General features: G+C 47.4%; 1 protein-coding gene across 4 annotated transcripts in view; it reads right to left on the bottom strand.

The window, feature by feature from the left end:
- Positions 1 to 19,516, bottom strand: part of pdzrn3b (PDZ domain containing RING finger 3b) — an 87,511-nt gene that overhangs the window by 10,089 nt on the left and 57,906 nt on the right. Inside the window, exon 1 of one of the 4 annotated variants that reach the window (XM_068594986.1) lies at positions 7,212 to 7,415. The exons of the other annotated variants lie outside the window; for them this stretch is intronic. Within the exon in view, the coding sequence (XP_068451087.1) occupies positions 7,212 to 7,280 (69 nt within the window). The 5' untranslated portion in view covers positions 7,281 to 7,415. Of the gene's footprint in view, positions 1 to 7,211; positions 7,416 to 19,516 lie in introns of those variants that run through there. 4 annotated transcript variants of the gene reach the window in all.

Below are 19,516 nucleotides of genomic sequence, written 5' to 3'. Positions count from 1 at the left end.
CAGGAATGACGCCGGTGCATCCTCCAAGAAGGGGATCTGCCCTAAACCCGTTTTAATGACAGGAGGGCGGCCAGGCCCGACTTAAAGGAATACTGATGAGGTCTAAATCACATGTCTGCCGTGGCGCTGTTTGGTGAGGAATGTACACAGCTGTGGCTTTGTTACTCACGGCCTATTTTTTTCTGTCATTAAAATATCACATCAGTTGAGTTGAGATGCCGATGTGGGAAATATCAATGTGTGTGTGTGTGTGTTTTTGTTCAGCGATTGCTAACCTGCTGCCAAAGATGCTTATCTGCCAGGCGGCCAGCACCGTCTCTTTCATCATTGTCTTTGTCATTTTTTTTAATTCTTTTTTTAACAAGACAGGAAAAAAACTTCCTAGGACCAGTTTCCACACAGTGTGGCTGTGCTAATGTCAACTAGGCTCTTTCTTCTTCTTCTATGTAACCTGTAAACCATCAAAATAATGCCGGATGACATGCTCATTAGCCTCGGAGGAGAAGACAATGTTAGCAGTGAGCTCGTGGGCTAAGCTTGCTGACGTGCCATGTCTCTTTCTCTTTTTTTTTGTGGTTCGCGGCCGTAAAATAAAAGGGTCATGCGGGTCAGAGAATTAAAGTCCCCCTACATCTCAAGCATCACGGGTAAGCTGTATGATTGGGTTCAGAAAACAGGCATTTACATGGGCACAACAGTAATGAAATAAAATATTTGCATACACAAACTAAAAAATGTGTCAGTCTGCAAAAGAAGCAATCCCCCCCCGCCGCCCAATGGTCTTCTCTTTATCACATATTAAATCATGGGATATTTCATCCATTCACTGACTCATTGTGTCACATTTGGCTGCGGTCGTTTGAATCGCCGCCTGATCCTTTAGTAACAAAGAGGAGAGCGTCATTAAGGAGCCGGCGTTTCTGGTCCTCGGGATGATCAGAGAGGAACGTCTGGGGCCGGGCGAGCGGGCCGGCAGATCTATTCGAGGCCGAGGAGAACCCTGGGAGCTTTGCTCTGTACGCACGCTTTTTTTAATTTTTTTTTTTTTTTCCTATTTCTGCTCGGATACACTTCTGAGACGGATTCATCAAAGTCTGCGTTTTAGAACGGAGAGAAGCGTTGACGTGATGGAGAGCGTTGAGACTTGTAGGCTTTTTTTTTCGGGGAGGCGAGAGGGGAGGAGGGGGGCTATGTAGCGTTTGAGTGGCAGTTTGAATGTGGGTCGTTCGGAATGAAAAACACAGTTAATCCCTCTTTTATTTCACTTGTAACAATTTTCAAATAAAAGAAAGAAGATTTAAGGACCAGCCAGGGATTTTCTCAACGTGTGCGTGTGTGCGCGTGTGTGTGTGTGGTGTGCACACTTTCAAGTGTGTCTTGAAATCGGCAACATGTTTTCTTTAAACACAAAACCGAGTGGACAGAAAAACGCTCCGTGCTTTGAGGCTCGGAAACACAGCGGCCTTTATTTGCCACAGTGTGCGAGCTTATTGAGGATTACGGAACAAGCAGCCAAAAAAAAAAAAAAAAACAGAAATGCGGACTGAAAGAGACACCACTGTTTATTGCTAATCTCATTAAAGCAAGGGGGCATTGTGTTATCAGCCGTAGATCAATTAAGAACCCAAATCACTTGCAGTGAGCTTACTGCTGCCTCTTTCTCCCACACTCTCTCTCTCTCTCGTCTAATTGAAGCCAAATTGAAGTTTGCAACTAAATCTGCTGAAATTCACTTGAAATGAAATACATTTTATTTCACTTTAGAGCTCTTTAACAATCACCTGTTCCACCCATTTAGTCAGATCTCGATTAAAATGGACATTTTTTTCTCTCTCAAGAGGGATTTCTTCATGAAATACACCAGCAGAAACCTTCCATCATTCTGTGAACCATGAATTGTGAGCGGGCAATAATCTTCTCACCGAAAACTACTCCAGTGAAAGTGTTTCATTTTGGCAGAGAAAACTAACAACATCGTTCTGAGTCATTGGTCTTCCAACTTATGGCATCTCAAGGCTGGAGGACTTCTCTCTCTGCCCCTCAGCACGGACACGGTAACGCTGTATGGAGTCTAATGAAGCCGCAGTTCAGTTTACGGGGGAAATCAGCAAAACAGGACCCAGCCCTCGGGGCCCCAACTGTCGGCCCGTGTCGCCCTTCATCAGCGCTGTTATCTCACTCCGCTACACCGCCGGGGTTCCCCTCTCTGTCCAGCGTCTCTCACACACACAGACACACACACACGCTACTCAGTGAGGAATCCCATGGAGCTCTATATGCCAAAGCCAAGTTGGTTTGCTCAAGAAGGGCAGCAGAGCAAACAAAATCAGCTATTTGGGTCCGTATATCAGCCCCGATTACAGACGTCAGGGGGGTGTTGGTGCTGTAATGTTATCATCAGCCGCTCTTGCAAAACAACAGCCACTTAAACCTTAAACCTCCTGCGTCTGTACAAAGTGGAACTCATCCCACCTCAAGCCTCCTTGTAACATCCGACAGGGATTTTAAGTTGAGCGGACTTTGGACTTCACCAATGAGTCTGCCTTGGACACAGCACATGTAACAATCTCCGTCACTTAACCGGAGTCCTTTTGCCTGTTTGTGGAGGACCTGAGTCATGAAGAGCTTTAGTTCACCTGCATGGGACTCAAAACAGACACCTCTGGGTACAGTGACCTGGAGCCATCTGTCATAACTTTGTCCGCCACATCTACATGCATAGTGAGGGATAAGTGCCGGGCATTTCTAAATCTCTGTTTGGTTTTGATATGCTCCCTGAGAGCTTGGTTTGATCCCCATTGTCATTTGCTTTGGGCTGACTGGTAAGTACACACAGGCTCCCGCTACTGGTCCCCTGTGGCCGCCGGCCACCTGCTCCAGTGTTTAACAGATGTGGCGGCCAACGATCTGAGCCGTTATTAAAAAACACACAGTTCAGGCTCCGGTGGCGCTGGTCTCCGTACGCCGCCTGTGTCAGGCCTCATTATCGGGGGGCCGAACGGGGACAAGCTACATCTTTGCAAGGTCCTTCTGATGACCGGGGTCTCTGACAGTGGGGCGGGGGAGGGAGGGGCAGAGGATTGAAGGGAACGGCGGCCCTGTCTTGTACAAGTATTTTCATCTAATTTCTCTGTCGGTCTGGGCCGAGACATGTCACACTGAGACCATCTGGCGTTGTGACAACTTGGCTTCTCGAGCTGAGCGGGACATCTTGGACCAGGAATCGAGTTAATTAGGCCGCTGCTCTCGCTTCCAGAGGGCTCATTTGTAAACTCCTATTGCCCAGCAGATCAATTGAGGGTTGTTGTTTTTTTTCTCCGGTTGAGGATGCTGCTCCTCTGCTGGGGAACGGGGAGAGGCGTGGACGACGAGAGACTGAGACGCCTCAAAAAAAGGCAACAATAGTCTGGATCAGTTCAGCATGGACCCCCGCGACCCAGTAGCCGGCTTGTGCCGAGGCTCTCATTAAAGCTCGGGGTCCCGTAAGAGCCGCCGCACGGCGCCACAGCCATTACAGAGTGCTTCTGGAGAGATTAACAGCCCCGGGACTGTCAAACAGAGTTTCCAAGGCCTGCGCCTGAAAGTCCCTGACAAAAGCGGCGGAGCTTACGTCTCCACATGGCGCTTACCTTCAGCTTTGAAGAAAGGACCGAGGGGTCCGCCGCTGTCAGAGGGGTCAAGTTTGAAAGGGAGCGCTGAGCCCCGTCGCAGCTCGGGCCCTTAATGATCATAACAAGAAATGGGGAGGACGCTTATCTAGAACGCCACGTTGGCTGCCTTTAATAGAGCCGAACAACGTTTGATCTCCAGCGTGGCTCCGTTGACTCTCAGCAAATTGATAGGAGCAATTCCTTTCGAGGAAATAACGTACACCAAAGCTCTTAATTCGTTCTATCCAAGCAGACTGCTAAAGTTTTATGTAAAAAAATAAAATCAAGCGAGCATTTCTAATCCTGCCAGGATGGATAAGAATGCCTCCAGGTGCCGTCTGTTGACTTTCATAAAAAACCTGTGCAAAAAGCATATTTTTCCACGCTTCAGACACAGGAGCCGGAGCTGAGGTGTTTAATGAACTGGAAAGATTTCAAGTGTTGGCGGATTATTAAGTCCTCAGAGAGATGAAGGGGGGATGAGTGTGTGTGTGTGTGTGTGTGTGTGTGTGTGTGTGTGTGTGTGTGGTGGGGGGAGCGAGGCGTGGGCGCTGTGCCAGGCTCACCGAACAAGAGGATCCGCCTGTATTCCATCAAGAGGGAGAAACAAGACCTCCCAGAATCGAAGTTAAGGTTTGTCTAAGTCAAGTAACACAGCAGCCTTTTCCCTGCCGCTGACTACAAAATCGCAGCACTAGATAGAGGAGACGCTGAACCCTTCACCTGTCAAAGTGTCTCGTGCGCATACATCTGAGACCAATCGCTTGAATGCAGTTTGGAAAAACACAAACAAGAGGAAGAAAAAAAAACAGACAGAGAACGTACTGGTCGCGCTGTCGAAGGCTTGACGGTAACCTGCGCGGTGAAGGCGGGCGTGGCCAATGATTACACATTGTGTGTCAGACGGTCACTGGTTGAGTCTGCTCTGTAATGTAGATTGGTCATTGTGGTGTAATGGGTCAAAACCCATGGACAAACTTACTGTTTCTCATAGTTCTGGTGTGAACAGAACCACTATTAAGCTAAGCTGCCTAAACTATCAAGCAAATAGCGAGATGAGGTCGAAGAACCACACAAGGCCAAAACGGATTGAGATTTTGCTTTTGAAACTCAAGAGAGTCCCACAGCATGGAGTCCACGCTGTGCTGCTGCTCTCCTCCTGACTGGCAAGAGGACGAGCTTCCAGTTTCATGGTTAGTTACGCTTCAGGAAACGATGGCGTCACATGGTCGGCCGATTCCATCAGGAAAATGTTTAGACGGAAAAATGTGGAGCTGCAATGATTGGTCGATTAATCCATCACTAGAAGTCCCAACTATTTTGACAATCCACTCAAACTTTAAAATAAAAAAAAACATTTCACAGCCTAAATGATTACACGAGGACTCCAGCACACGATCCGCAGATCACTGGATGACGAAGAAAACAGCCGCGGCCCAAAATAAAAAAGCAAAAAAGGGTTCACAACATGGCCACCGTCAAAAACAACCGGGGGAAAAAAAAAGGAAAAACATGAAAAGAAACAGAGTCACTAACTCCTTCCTCGACTCTTCTGACAGCGTCGCCATTATTAACCGCTTCAGAACGAAGCAAGTGTCAGAAATCATCCGTTATCTCTGCTGTCACTAGTGGGCAGAGGAAGGAGGGGTGAGGGGGGAGGGGGGGGGCAACATGACAAATGACTTGTCGTGTTAAGACTCAGCACGCCGACTTTCCCTGCGGAGCTCCGGCGGCAGACGGAGCATCCTGACAGAAAGGAAGAGACCGCTGAGAGATAGACGGGAGGAGGAGGAACGGCCTGCCGGAGAACTGACAGGAGGAACAAAAGAAGTGACAGCCCTTTTCCATTAACCGTGTTTTTTCCGTTATTAGTGGTCTGATGGAGGGTGTGGGTGGGGGTTTTGTCTGTCTGACCCCAATATCAGCACCCATGATCCATTTATTACGCCGCCGCACAACATCCTTTCCTCGAGACACACGAACACCGTCTTTTTTTGTTGTTGTGAATCATGAACAGACCAGATAGATCAAAGCAGAACTATTTGCAGGCACACACACAATGTCAGCCCCCCCTCCTTCACCCGCATTATCTTCGCCGTGACGGAAGGGAGAATAATGAGCGAGATCCGCAGCAGAGAGCTCGATCATTACGTTCATTTAAACCAGCCACTGGCCACCCGGCGGCCCTGTGCGGCAAATGGAGATGTAATTCGGTGTGATTGGAGGATAACACTTGGCCGGCGCTCCATTATGGATGAAAAGAAGGAGAAAGAACATCTGAAAAGATGTGCAACACAGTGTGTCAGACTCTTCTGCTGTGAGATGTTCTCACTCATTAGACCGGACTGCCACTTGAATCCAAACGCTCTCTCGGGTGAAGAGGCCGGCGGTCGGAGAGAGGCAACATGCTGGAGGGTTGTTCTTTGTTTTTTGTTTGAGGCACCACGAACAAAAAAACCGTGACAGAAACGCAGCCACCAGTCTCGTTACGACTTTCTTACAGGACCAATCTACAACCCGACGCTTCTTTAAAGAGCAGGATTGGAAAAGGTGGTTCATGCCGGCGCGGAAGATCCAGACGTAAAGGCTTCAGATGGAAACGATGTCGGAGGGAAAAAAAGAACGAAACCGAGAGCGTTTGATCATTTTTAACACGAGTCCATCAACAAACATGAAAACACTACAGGGTGATCTTCTCCAAATACATGTATTTGACATTTTCAGGATTTGGGCAACTAAATCGTCCATTTATCCGATAACATTATAAAAGAAAAAGGTCCACGATGATGTCGTGAGGTTGTTTGTATTGGCGGACCAACAGTCCAAAGACACTACATTTCCAACAATATAAAACAACGGCGAGTAGTTAGTTGGAATCTCGGACTAGAAAGATGTTTGCCATCTTTGCTTTTACTGAACCGATCGAATCCAATAGTTTGCACCACAGTGCGGTTCCAGTGACCTGTCCCCTGGCTCTCTTAAAACATCCTCCCTCTCTGGTAACGCTGCGTCTACAACGACGGCTCTGCTTCGTTTTTCTTGGACGGAAAAAAAAAAGGAGAAAAAAAGTGCAACCCAAGCACGGCGCTGTTAAATATAAACTTTTCTTCTTTTTTTTTTTTTTTTGGAGTGTGTGAAAGTCAAACAGGGGTTAAAGCCGGAGAGCTCCGAGTCAGCATTCAGCCGACAATGAGGAGGTGGGCAGCGAATCGCCACACACACTAGCAAACACATTGAGAGAGCTGTCACCTCTTCATCACCCCCCTCTCAGCCGCCCTCCTCCTTTAAACGCAGCGCGCCACCTCTCGCTGACCCCGGCGGCCAGAGTTCAGGCTGCTCAGCTGCAGGAGCTCTCAGCCGGCAACAACTCCACTTCACTCCACTCTCCCACTCAGCCAGTTGACCCCACAGTCACAAGAAGAATCATAAAAAAAAAGCCGAAAAACTGACAGTCTTTTGCCGAAAAACAGGAATACAAAAAAAAAAAAATACAATAATACAAAGAGTTTCTGAGCCCCCCCCCCCACCCCTTTTGCTCCCCAGAGGCTCGGGTGACAGTACCTGGCAGACTTCATAGAGTAGTTTATAATGCTCCTGAGGCTTCTGCAGGGTACAGAGGCTGCATCCCATGGTGGAGGAGATCACACCATCCAGGCTCTCCCTCTGGCCACTCCAGACAGTGGAAGCTGATCTCTTCTCCTTCGCGGTCTCCACTGACTGCCTCCGTCCGCTCGCAGACACACGCCAACTCTGAGGGGACCCGGGATTGACTTGCCACCCCCGGCTTCGCTCCCTCTCTCTCTCGCTCTCGCTCTCCCTCTCTCTCTCTCTCTCTCTCTTTCTCTCTCTCTCTCTCTCTCACACTCTTCTTACTCCCCACCTCACCCTCCCTCTCTCTCCGACGTCCCTCCAGCTCTCTGCCTGAGCTTCACTGGGTCCCGGCGCCAGAGCTCGGCCTAGCACACGCCCCCCTCACCCTCTCATGTTTATTAAGTGGACGCTCATTGATTATTCATGAGAGGGAGGGCGCGCAACTCATGAACCAGACAACGTAGTCCCCCTTATGAGCAGCGGTTGTAGACTTTTAGTGTGACAAGAAGGCGTTCAGCCAAGGTTTGAGGATCAGGCGGCAAGACATTTGTGACTCGTGCGTTCTTATTGCGCCATACCTTTTTTGCCGAGCCCCAGTTATAAAGAGCGAGACACTGGGCATTCCTTCCAGTCTGTCCAAACACACAGGCCCAAAGCCAGGGGAAACAAATAAACCAGCTCCGTACGTATGCCGGCCCTCTCCGGCGCAGGCCAAAGGCCTCACCGGCGGAGACCCGCGTGCAGACTGCGGGTACGTCTCTGCAAGCCAGAGCTGGCATCCGCCCGCTGTTTGCTCCGGTGGACGACGCGCAGCCAACCAAAAGACAAAACGTCAATTTCCGGGCAGTGAATTCCATTGCCTCGGTTTTGCGAGGGTCAGAGACGGAAAACTTTACTTTTCTACGCAAGAACTTTCCCCCAAAGGCTGGAAACCTTTTAAAAGAAGTGCATTTTCCACCGCAAAGACCAGGGTCGGACTCAACCCCCTCCCCCCCACACACACTAAAAAAAGACTCTGTTAGGGGGACGGCACTTGCTGAAAGAACTTTCAGGGGTTAGTTTTGAAGTTACGATTGTCCCTGGTTGGTCAAACAAACAGCGTTGCTGCTTCAACTCGTGCACCGCTTCATTCATGAAACCAACCAGATGTTGGACCACTTTAAGACAACGAGGGAGCATTTCGTTCTCTCTTTTTTTTACATTTTTACAAAATAAACATTAGTTGGGCTTTGTTGTCGGCTGTAGGACGGCGTGGCGGTGGTTGTGACTCACAACTGAGGACACCTTGTAGTTCCTTATGAACTTAGTCTCGGGATTAAAATCTCTAGGAACCCCCTGGCGGGTTAGGATTCATGCAGGACAGATCTCATGGCAGGAGGGGGGTGGTCATGTGGGAGCAACGCCCGGCTGCTGGTGATTTCCTCCTGCCAGATGTGTCCACTGATCCCTATCTATCAGCACTTGCTGCGTCTCTCCAAGCCCGTCGCGTTAGTGAGGCTCAAAGCTCTCCAGTCAAATGTCAAGCAAATTGTATGTAAATCTTTTCAAATGCCACAGAAGACAAATCAGAGACGCCGGGCCAACGGAGTTCTCATATTGTACACTGGTGTGATGGTAAAGTATGTTCAGCATTTATTAAAAAGGCTTCGGCCACGAAACCCCTCCACGTTGTTTGGTTAAATGCATTGGCGCCCCAGGTTGTGAAGAAAAAAACACGTCTGCCTCAAGGCAAGTTCTATTTTTTGGGGGGTCATTTTCATTTCTCAGAATTCACCATTTCTATTGAAAATGAGATTTCACTTTCCCAATGGATCTTCATATTTGTATTCCATCCAACAGCTATTAACCAACAGCTGTCTCTAAAATAAATCCTCACCCTCCCCCCCCCCCCCCCCCCCGATCCACAACCGTGAACACACACTGTATGGAAATACAAAGAAAACAGAAAGATCTTAAAAGGATATCCTCCAGGCAGAAGGCGCGACGTGACAAGAAGTTGCCTCGGGGCAAACAGTGAAGGTATCTGTGTGAACGTAGCAATAATTCATAATTACCGCGGGCTGTGCTCATCTGGGCGCGAGGCCCGCGCACTCAAACTCATTCTACGCTCGCATTAGCCGCACCAGTTGTGCCCGGGGCTGGGATCGGCGGAGAGTTTTAGCCGCGGCTAATCTCGCTCCCACACTGAGATTATCGCATTCACGGCAAGTAAAAAAAAAAAAAAAAAAAAGAAATGCAGCCGGTGCTCTGATATGAACGGCAGCACTGACAAAAAGGTTGCGGCGGCTGTTGCAGAATGAAATAAAACAAATTCAAAAAAGATGGGGGTATTAATGAATGAATGTCTGCGGTGAAACATAGAAGTCAAATGAGGACCCGTGTGCACAATGGCCGCCATTGTGTTCGGAGATTTAATTCAGCAGGTGCCGATTACACGTCTTGCCCTCGCTGGTGACGGAACCGTTCTCCTCCATCCCCGGGGTTTGATCTGTGGGCTCAGCGGAGGGGAAACACGCACACCACAGCTTTCATTCATTACTGGTCCAGACGGTGACACCGTGTCGGAGGTTCCCGTCTCAGCGAGCGCGAGACCAAAACGATAATAATGTCGCGCGGTTTGTTACAACGAACGTCAACATTTTTTGTTCTCTTTTTTTAATAGAGACTGGAGGGTTAAAGGTCACCACATACCCGCCCAATTAGCAATGTGGGGCGTGTATCCCGAGCGCTTGATCTACGCTCGGCTGGATCATTGATATTCATAGAGAGGGCCTGGTGTTGTTTCAGCGTCCCGCCGGGCCCAGTTTAGGAGTCATGGCTTTAACTCGAGCACCACGGTGGGATCAGGTGGCGTCGGCCGCGGCTGCGTGGTTCAGAACTCTCTAACACCTCACATCTCACCACAAAGCCAGTGAATCACTGTCTGTCTGTCTGTCTGTCTGTCTGTCTGTCTGTCTGTCTGTCTGTCTGTGTCCTGCGCCTATCCTGCGTTATACCGCCAAGCAGCAGCAGAGCAACGGCCGTCTCGTGTTTCCCCGCGGCGGGGTCGTACAGCTCTGGATCAACTTTTCCACACAGCAGCCTTTAAATAAACTGAATGAAATGTTTGGCACCAGCCTGTGTTTCAAACCACAGCAAGTTTAGCATACAACTCACAAATGCTGATAAAGCGCATTTACCAAGATGGTGAACTCTTGACCTTTCATGATGACCTTACGTTTTACAGTGTGTGACTGAGGAGTAATTGCATATCCATGACCCTCAACATCTTTAGTCACTGAAATTAGCGTAACCTGACCTGAACATTTTAACCTGCCGTCGTGGCGAAAACGGCAATCCACGTATCTCGACATCGTGGGAAGTGAGATCCCGGTGATACAAACAGGATTTAACAGCGCGTGGAGCCAAAAGTCTGCAGAAGGTGACAACGTGGCAACATGTGAAGAAACAGGACACCGATGGCTGATTGTGATAACACAAGGAAAGAGCATGATGTCCAGACTCTCTCACTTGACTCTAATGCGCCGTCCAGACGGCAGGATGAGGGGGAGGAGGGAGGGAGGACGAGGACCGACAAAGTGAAAGAGGGGGGGGGGAACTAAATTGGCCACATATTGTGAATCCATGAAGAGAATGCCCGAGTGTGGCGTGCAGGCGTAGAGAAAGTCATTGCTTTGTGCATCAGCGGAGGCTGGATCAATGTCGCTCCACGTCATATTATTACTTAAGGTCAGGAGAAAGAAAAAAAAAAATCCGGACTTTCCACTGTCAACCGTTCCTTTTTGTGGGTTTAAACCACAAGTGCTGAGTAACACAAACAGACAGATGCTTATATTTTCCTTTTTTTCCCCGACATGACCGGAGGGAGAGACTTGTCTCAAGTGGGACGCCACTTCAAGCCAAGTGTACCACTTTCTACTGAGGTCCCCTTTATGAAGGCTTTACGAGTTACAGACAACGTTTCTGTTTACATGAAGTGTCCCTCACCACAATGCATTGTGTGTATCCTTGAGCTCCAACCAAGGGGTTCAATATATTTCCTTTTTTTTATTATAAATTATTATGCCAAGCCAAGATGTTCTTTTTCTTCGCCTTGGAAACTCCATTATTAGCACATCTGTGTTTTCTTGTCAGAAAACGTGACCCTGTGATTAAAAAGGGCCACTCCACCATTAGTTTACTCATCATGGACAGAGTTCAACTGGTGAAAACAGACGTTCAATGTCTTGTGCGTTAGATTATGAATTTAAAGACGTCGGCATTCGTCAAGACCTTACAAGTAGGTCGAGGTATTATAAAGGATGTGGAATCCATCTTGTTTTATACAAGCGATGACAAGTAAAACTATCTCGACTGCTGCTTCGAATGTTAACCGTCCATCTTTTAATCCGTCTTTCGCCAGTTCCTGAACGTATGGCACTTTAAAGCTAAACCCCAATAATCGTCCTTTAATTAAGTATTTCATGAGACTCAAAAGCAAGATCGGGTGTCATGCTGGAGGATAACGCCGGTCGACATTGGCAAACCAAAAGATATAATAGTGAACCTATAAGCACATAATTTTCCATCAAACTTTAATAAAGCTATCAGTTACAACTCGTGGAACCTTTCGAGGTTCACTGGTTAATGTTTCTGCGTTATTAGAGAGTGGAACCAAGCAAAGGTCGCTTGAGAGCAGAACACAAAAAGGACGTTACACTGAACTGCTAAATAAGACACCTTCTGTCTGGAGTATGACTTTTCTCTCGTGACCGGGATTACAATACATCGGCCACATATATAATATAGCTATATTTAAATGGTTTGGTTGACCCTCCTATCTGTCCTCTGATCTGCAGGGGAGCCGTGATGCCGCCGTGTTAATGGAGGTACCAGATGAGCAAACAGGAGCGCCAAGAGGGAGCGAGAACAAACGCACGGGACGGGATGTTAAAAGGAGGTGCTAAGAAGAAGACGACGACGATGGACACATGAGACAGAGAGAGATGTGCAGTAACCGAGACAAAAGCCAAATGCGTGGGGGGGTTTAATGAGTCTCCAGTCCCTCTCAACTGTACCACTGGGGCCTGAGCGGCATAAGGATCAGTGCATGCATGTGGGTGCCAGTGTGTGTGTGTGTGTGTGTATGTCCACCTCTGAAACACTGGGCTGTGCATAATTTATCAGACAGCTGTCAGCTTTGTACTCCTATTTGCACTGCCAGCCAGATCCTGTGCCAACAGGGAGCCCAGCCAGCAGGAATGACAGCCACCGAAACAGTTTAATTGGAGACTCAAACAACTAATAATGCCATCACTATCACTTCGGCGTAATTACTTAAGTACGAGGGGATGCTAACAAGACTGATGTGTTCAAATCCTAATGTATGACACTGGATATTTGAGGAGGATTTAAAATTCGGTTCACAGAAAATGTAAATCTGTAAACTTGTTTACTCCTTTTTGGAGCTCCTCGGGGCTGTTTCCCATTATCTAAAGCCTGACAGTCAAATTCAAAGAATTTCACTCTGTGCTGTAAAAATCATCTTTATTTTTTTGGGGGGGGGGTCTGAGAAAAAAAAACAAAAAAAAAACACAAAACAGCTTCAGGCATGTGTTGCCACTGAGGAGGCGGTTCACACAAACACAACAACGCAAAAGCAATTATCAGTTTTTTTGTGTGTGTTCGATCAGACTGGGACCTCTGTCCCGCTGCCACCTTGCGGGAACAATTCACAACTTTAACCCCCCCCCCCCCCCACCAAGAAAACTCTGTTAGCTTCTTCAAATAAAAAACAAACATCACTCGCGAAGGAGTGTATAGAGGAGAGCTTTCTGGCTTTTTAAATGAGCCAAGTACTGGTGCCAAGTGGATGCGGGCGGGAGGACTTGAAGTGTAAATTAATTGGGCTTGGTGCAGACAGACTCTTGCAGTGATTCTCTTGGTCGGGTCCCTTGTAACCCACCACATCCTATGAGAGACCTGTGTTTAGCTCCATAATAAGCAGAGCAAAATTACCACCTGAAATGACCGCCTTTTGCTACGACAAGAAATGTAACGTTGTGATGGTGAAGTGCAATACAATACTATTTACAGCTAATCGTCCAAATGCCATGACATTCCCGCAGAAGGTAACTCACGGCGCTTGTCAACACAGTTATTAGGCGGGATATTAAAAGGAGTTCATATTTCATCCCCTCTGCTGTAGCGAGAGCGCGGCTCGATGACGCCACTCCACTGCGAGGGTCCCCGCAGGCCTCTCCGTCAACTCCGGAGTCCGCGCAGAGTTCCTGTCACCAGCTAATTCCCCCAAGCCTTCATCGCTCCCGGCTGCTCCGGCATGTTGGCAGTTAGAGTCGCCAACGCAAAAACAAAAAAAGAAGCTTCCAGCCACGCTGGTTGCAGAGTGAGGAGGGCACACGCGCGCGCACACACACACACACACACACACACACACACAGCTGGTACGGTCAGCAGAGGTGGGCGCTCAGAGAGGAACGGCTCCGGACTGAGACTGCATGGAGCCACTCTGAGTGTTTGAGTATATATATATATATATATATATATATATATATATATATATATATCATTTACAGCTATGGTTCAGCAGATAAAGCGGGTCGGCCATTAAAAGAATCGATAGTATAAAAAGCAGTCAAAAAGTTATTTGTCTCTTGCCATCGACTACTGTACATATTTTTTCCCCAGATGCCCGGGTGTTGGGGAATTTGAACTATTGGGAACTTTTCCAATCCAACCTAAATCACCCATCCAATGCAACCAGTGCTGCCTTGATGACAATAACAACAGCAAGCTGGAGAAAGCCAGAAGAGACTATGAATTCACACAGCTACATCAACAGGAAACAGGTGCAACCGAGACCAGCCTAGTGGGTTAACGTGAGTTACTTGCAACATGAAGGCAATCTATGCGCTCACATTTTCCACAGCCATTGGCAGCTGCCGAAGGAACCTGCACCTTATTATCACCTCCCGAGGTTCTCGCTAAAGCAAGGCAATGACTGGAAATAGAAATAAAAGTAGACCCCTCGACAATGTCTACATGTTACGGTACATTTAGCTTCGTTCCTGTTGTTGAAGGAGGGAGGGGGGGCGGGGGGGGTAAACCTGTTTGAGCGAGAGCTTCCGAAGAGTGAATTATAGCAAAAAGGTCCATGTTCAGTCTTCACTCTCATTACATTACGGTGCTCTTCCAAATGAAAAGGCTCTGGGTGGGAGCGGAGGTCACTGAGAGGTAACTGGCTGACGTGTTGGCTGACATCACTCATACGTCTCAATAGCCAGACGGATAGCCGGGTTCAACTGCACAAAGTCAGCGGTGATGAATGGGGGGGACACAATGTTATTTTTTACACACAACGTCTTTGAGCGTTCCACGAGAATTTGATGAAATTGCTCGCGATGCTAACTGGATGTCTTGACCACTCAGTAAATCTCTTTTCTGCGTGACCCCCCGCGACCTATTAGGCGGGCCGAGGCAGTGACCTCAGAGGCCTCATGGGCAGCGGGGGCCGGTTCACAGCCTCCCTGTTGTTTTTCTGCTGAACTGGTCAGTAATTTGAAAGTGAAATGTTCAAATGTGTCAGACTCCACTGGATGGATGGATCATCACGAATGACGGCGAGCTTCATACGTTACTCTCCACACAGAGGCAACACACAGGCCAGATGGAAGAGCTTTTAGCCATTACGCTTTCATTTCTGGGCTTTTAACATCCAAATGTTAGCAGCCTCCAACGCCAATTATGGCTGGCTACATTGTGCTTTCGATGAACGCTGTATCTTTAGCTATTCTAGGACCTAAAAAAGGTGTGCAATGAGTTGTACACTGGAGATCATAATTAGCCAAGAAATCCCACAGGATACCCCGAGACAATCTGGTTTGAGGATGACAGCTGACCTTTAAGATTAGACCTAGCAGACAAATTCATTTTCTCCTGCCACCGGCACGTTGGAAGTTAAAATGTCTTTGGGCAACACATTTAGCCGTGATATGGTGACTTCAGCTTATCTGTCCTTGGTCTTGATGCTTTATCCTTCACATGTAGCCACAGGGTTGGTGTTTTAAAGATTACATCACGGAAGATTGCGTCGCTCTCATCGGAAAAGGTCAAGCTGCAACTGGTATGAACTCCATTTGGGTGATAAATTCTCTGATTATGTGATAACTAACTATTTCAGAGCTTGAATATCAGTCCAATATCCCTGTTCACCACCAATTTTGCCTTAAAAGCAAGTTTAGCAGTTTAAATGTGTCAGGATTTTACATGTCTGATTATGCTAACAGTCATGAGTAGTCTGTACTAAATTCGATTCCGTCAATATACTCCTCAAATGCTTCCCATGACACATGTGCTCAATACAATACAAACCAGATTTGTCCAAAGTAAATTGAATTACCAACTCCCAGGAAATCTAAGTGTGTGCAATGTCCGCATTCTCCACTCCTGATCCAATGATTGCCCTGACCAGTGGGCCTTTCAACGAACAAAATGCTAATGTCGTTATCCCGAATGGAAAATTAATTTGCGACATACGTCAATAGATGTACTGAAATGATTGTGCAAAGTGGTTCTTACAATGCAAATGCATTCAGTTCGCCACTGTGTCCTAATGCTTTGCAAAGCATTCAGGGAGTTATGAATTAAAGTGAAAACATGACCGCAACTGCAAAAAGATGTTATTTTCCTGTCTATTTTTGACAAAAGTTGTCGAGCTTTTAACAAAACTAAGTGGATCATAATGAAGCCTTCTTTTTTTTTAGCATACAGGGCTTGAATGAATGAGAGATATTATACGTTTCAGTCCCAAGGACACTCTTGGCTGCCAGGACAACAACATACTAATGTCAATATGGTTGAAAGCATTTCATTTCAGACCCAGTCAGTGGGCTCAGTGCATTTCACATCAACGTGGGGGATTGGAAAATGGCCCCAGAGTGCAGGTTTCTCCTTTGACGCTTTAAGCGTCATTAACCCAAATTTCCCGAGAACTGGTCCCACCAACACGCCTTCAGAAAGAGTGCATCTGATTGAAAATAACAACAACTTGCAGCTTCCCATCATCCCCCTCCACTATTGAAATGGAACGAGGGAGAAAGAAATTGAAGCTTTGCTTTCAAGCAACCCAAGCCCTTAATTTCCATCTCGTTCTGACTTCATTTGCGCTGAAGTACCCTGCAAAGGCTGCCTCCACAGAGCGCAATGCCGTGGTGATGCTGAGAGTGTACCCAGTCCATTAGGAGCGGGAGGGAGAACTATCTTCTCTTTGGAGAGGAGCAAGGAAGGACACACACACACACACACACACACAAACACACAAAAGCAGGGGTTGAGAGGGGGGTGGTAATGCAGAGAAAAGGAGGGAGAGAAGGGGAAGATGGCTGTGGTTTAATGAGGAGACAGTGGTTTTTAGGGAGCGAGCAGAGGGGGGTGGCTTGATCTTTGACCTCTCAGATCCCTCGGTGCATGTGACAGGCCTGGAGTTCAGATGGAGGATTAAGGTAATCAAGGGCAGTAATGAGAACAGAGCACACATTCATGAGCCCGGAGACAACAACTATGCACCTTACTCGCCGCTCTCCTGGGTGTGTTGCGTGCGTGTACCATCATTGTTGCCTGTGGTGGTTTTCTTCATGACAGAAGGGGGCCGCTGCAGACAGATATAGACGGGCCAAACAATGCCCATGAACCCCCGAGCCCTTCCAATAATGGGACACCTAGCCTTTGTCCCACTTTCCAAGAACACGTGTCTTTTAGCTGGCAGCCTGCAGATGACACTTCAATCCAACTCGACAGCAATGACTTGAAAAAAAAAAATCCACAGATTAATTTGCTCCAAAAATAACTATTAGTTGTCGCCATACTTTTCAGCTAATTTAGAGACGCGTCTAATGATTAATTACGTGAACGATTATTTTCTCCACCAATAATTCAGGACATTGTTTTTCTTGAGCCTGAGGTGAGGTCATCAAAGCGCTTGTTTTGTATGAGCCAAAGATAGTAAAGACGTGACCGTGATATGACAGGAAACATTTTGGTATGTTTGCCTTCATTCCAAAAGGTGGGTACATTTATGTTAAAACCCGTTGCAATTCCATGTCATTACACGAGGGTAAAGTCTGCGTTTAATGATTACTAAAGTTATTTATGGTCAATGTTTCTCCTGTTAAAGTGCATTACATTTCCATATTAATCCTGGCCAATCACAGGCTCGCAAACTGAATGTGCACCAACAGTTTGGCGACAGGTGAAGAGAAAAAGCTGAGTTACTGTAAAACATTTTTGTGAAAATTGTGTGGTAAGCTCCGTAGAAAGGAATGAACCAACTCAGTGTTGGGAAATCCTGAAACACATTATTTTGGCACTTAAAACCTGAACCAGTATCTGTAGTTTGGTTGAGTTTTGGATTAGGGATTTGCAAGTGAGGATTCAATGTAAAGAAATAAGAAATCCCCCCAAGAAATCAAATATAAATAAGGAGATTACAAAAAGAGGGTAACTGGACCTTGGACAGTCGGCAACTGGAGCTTTTTTTTCTGCCCTAAATCGTCAGTACAGGAGCAAGAAAACGCATAACGGCCCGTCTGTTTTCCCAGGAGACGCCCCGACAAGGGAGAGGAGGCACCTTAAAAGGCTACGCTCTGTCTGCGGCCGACCGGTGGAACATGACTTCATTTTGAGGTCAGCACAATCCTTTCAACAACTTCAAAAATCCTGGCTCCGGTCTTAACACCTACAAAAGGGGGACGTTTAAGTCCTCGTAATGAGGATGCCACATGCCGATATCATCTTTCACAGGCTCCATTTGACCGGTGCTCCTGTTGGATGGAGTCACGTTCAGCGGTGCACATCCCCTCCTTTTCTTCTTCTTCTTCTGCTTCTTCTTTTTTTAAAATCACATGTTTTCAATTACTCCCGGAGTGCACAGAACCGACTCGTGCTGCAGTTCAGCGAGAGCACAAAGGAGAGGAGAGAGGAGGGGTGACACTCGGACATTGTCCCGGGACATCTGAGTGACAGCGGCGAGTATTTTTGGACCTCGGAGCGTACAGCGGTTACTTTGTACTGGTCACTCAAGCTGTGACACAGACAGCCTGTCAGGGCACTGGGGGGGGGGGGGGGGGGGGGGGCCTCCAGAGGCGAGCGAGGTGAGAGGTCCTACGCCACGGGGCAGCCCCCCCCCCACCCCCTTCACCACCAGCAGCAGGTGACGGATTGGAAATAAAAACAATACGAAGGGCAGAACAGCTGGCTACTGCGACACGGCAGTCAAGCGAGTCGGCACGAATGTGCACTCTGGCTGCTTCAGTGACGCTTCAAGAGCAGCCCGGACGACGCTGAAAACAAAACAACAACAGCTATTAAAGACCGGCTTTCCACTTTATGTCATTACCAGGCATCAAGGAAAAAAAAGCACACGCTAATTTTGTTTTCACAAAAACGCTATTTACTTGCACACTGTTTTGTGCGCAGGAGCCTTTCCAAGGTGTTACGAGGAAATGCCGGCGCACTTTTCAAAGCCTTAATTGGCTGATTCAAATTCACTGTTTAAAAAACAAATTCCAGTAAAAGAAAGCAGAGAGAGACAGCTGGGGGAGCTCTGAGTCGGATATTGCTATTTTGCGCCGACAGTCATGGCAGCAGATGTGTAAGGCGGAACTTCGCGAACGTCGGTCATTAGTTTTGCAGGTATTTTTGGTCATGAACTAAACTCACCAAGTTGACATGAAGATATTTCCCTGAATAAGTGAAAACTTTGACATCCTGGTCCGGCCGTATGTAAAGACATGGGATCACCAACGACTATGACTATCTTTTACCAACCATCATGACAATACCACTCATACTTCTCAAGACCACGTGAAGCCATTAATAATGAATGAATGTGAATGTCCGTTCCTTTGAAAGGAGATTTTTCTCCAATCGTATGGGGATAAAAAGACCACATGTCCACGTACTTTTGCCCGTGTAGAGAATAGCTCACAGGTAACAGTCCAACTAAAAAATGCCAAATGGAGAACCCTGAAGCAACGAACGATCAATAATATTTCACTGTGCTGCTGGATGTAGCGCAGCTAAGACCATCTCTATTTTCCAAGAGCACCACTCTGCCAGAAGAAAGTCAGATTTCCTTTCCGCTGACGCTCCCACTCCGAGCTCCTTCGGCCCCATCTATCTCTGTCAAGGCTTCTCACTACAAAGTACTCCTTTCCCCCGGTCCACCGCTGACTACTTCCTTATCTACCGCTCTCAGCTAATACACCATTATTCAGACT

This window comes from Clinocottus analis, unplaced genomic scaffold, assembly GCF_023055335.1.
Source record: "Clinocottus analis isolate CAN_PGR_092001 unplaced genomic scaffold, fCliAna1.0.p SCAF_3, whole genome shotgun sequence".
NCBI classification, from domain to species: domain Eukaryota; kingdom Metazoa; phylum Chordata; class Actinopteri; order Perciformes; family Cottidae; genus Clinocottus; species Clinocottus analis.
This window is presented reverse-complemented; position numbering and strand designations above follow the sequence as displayed.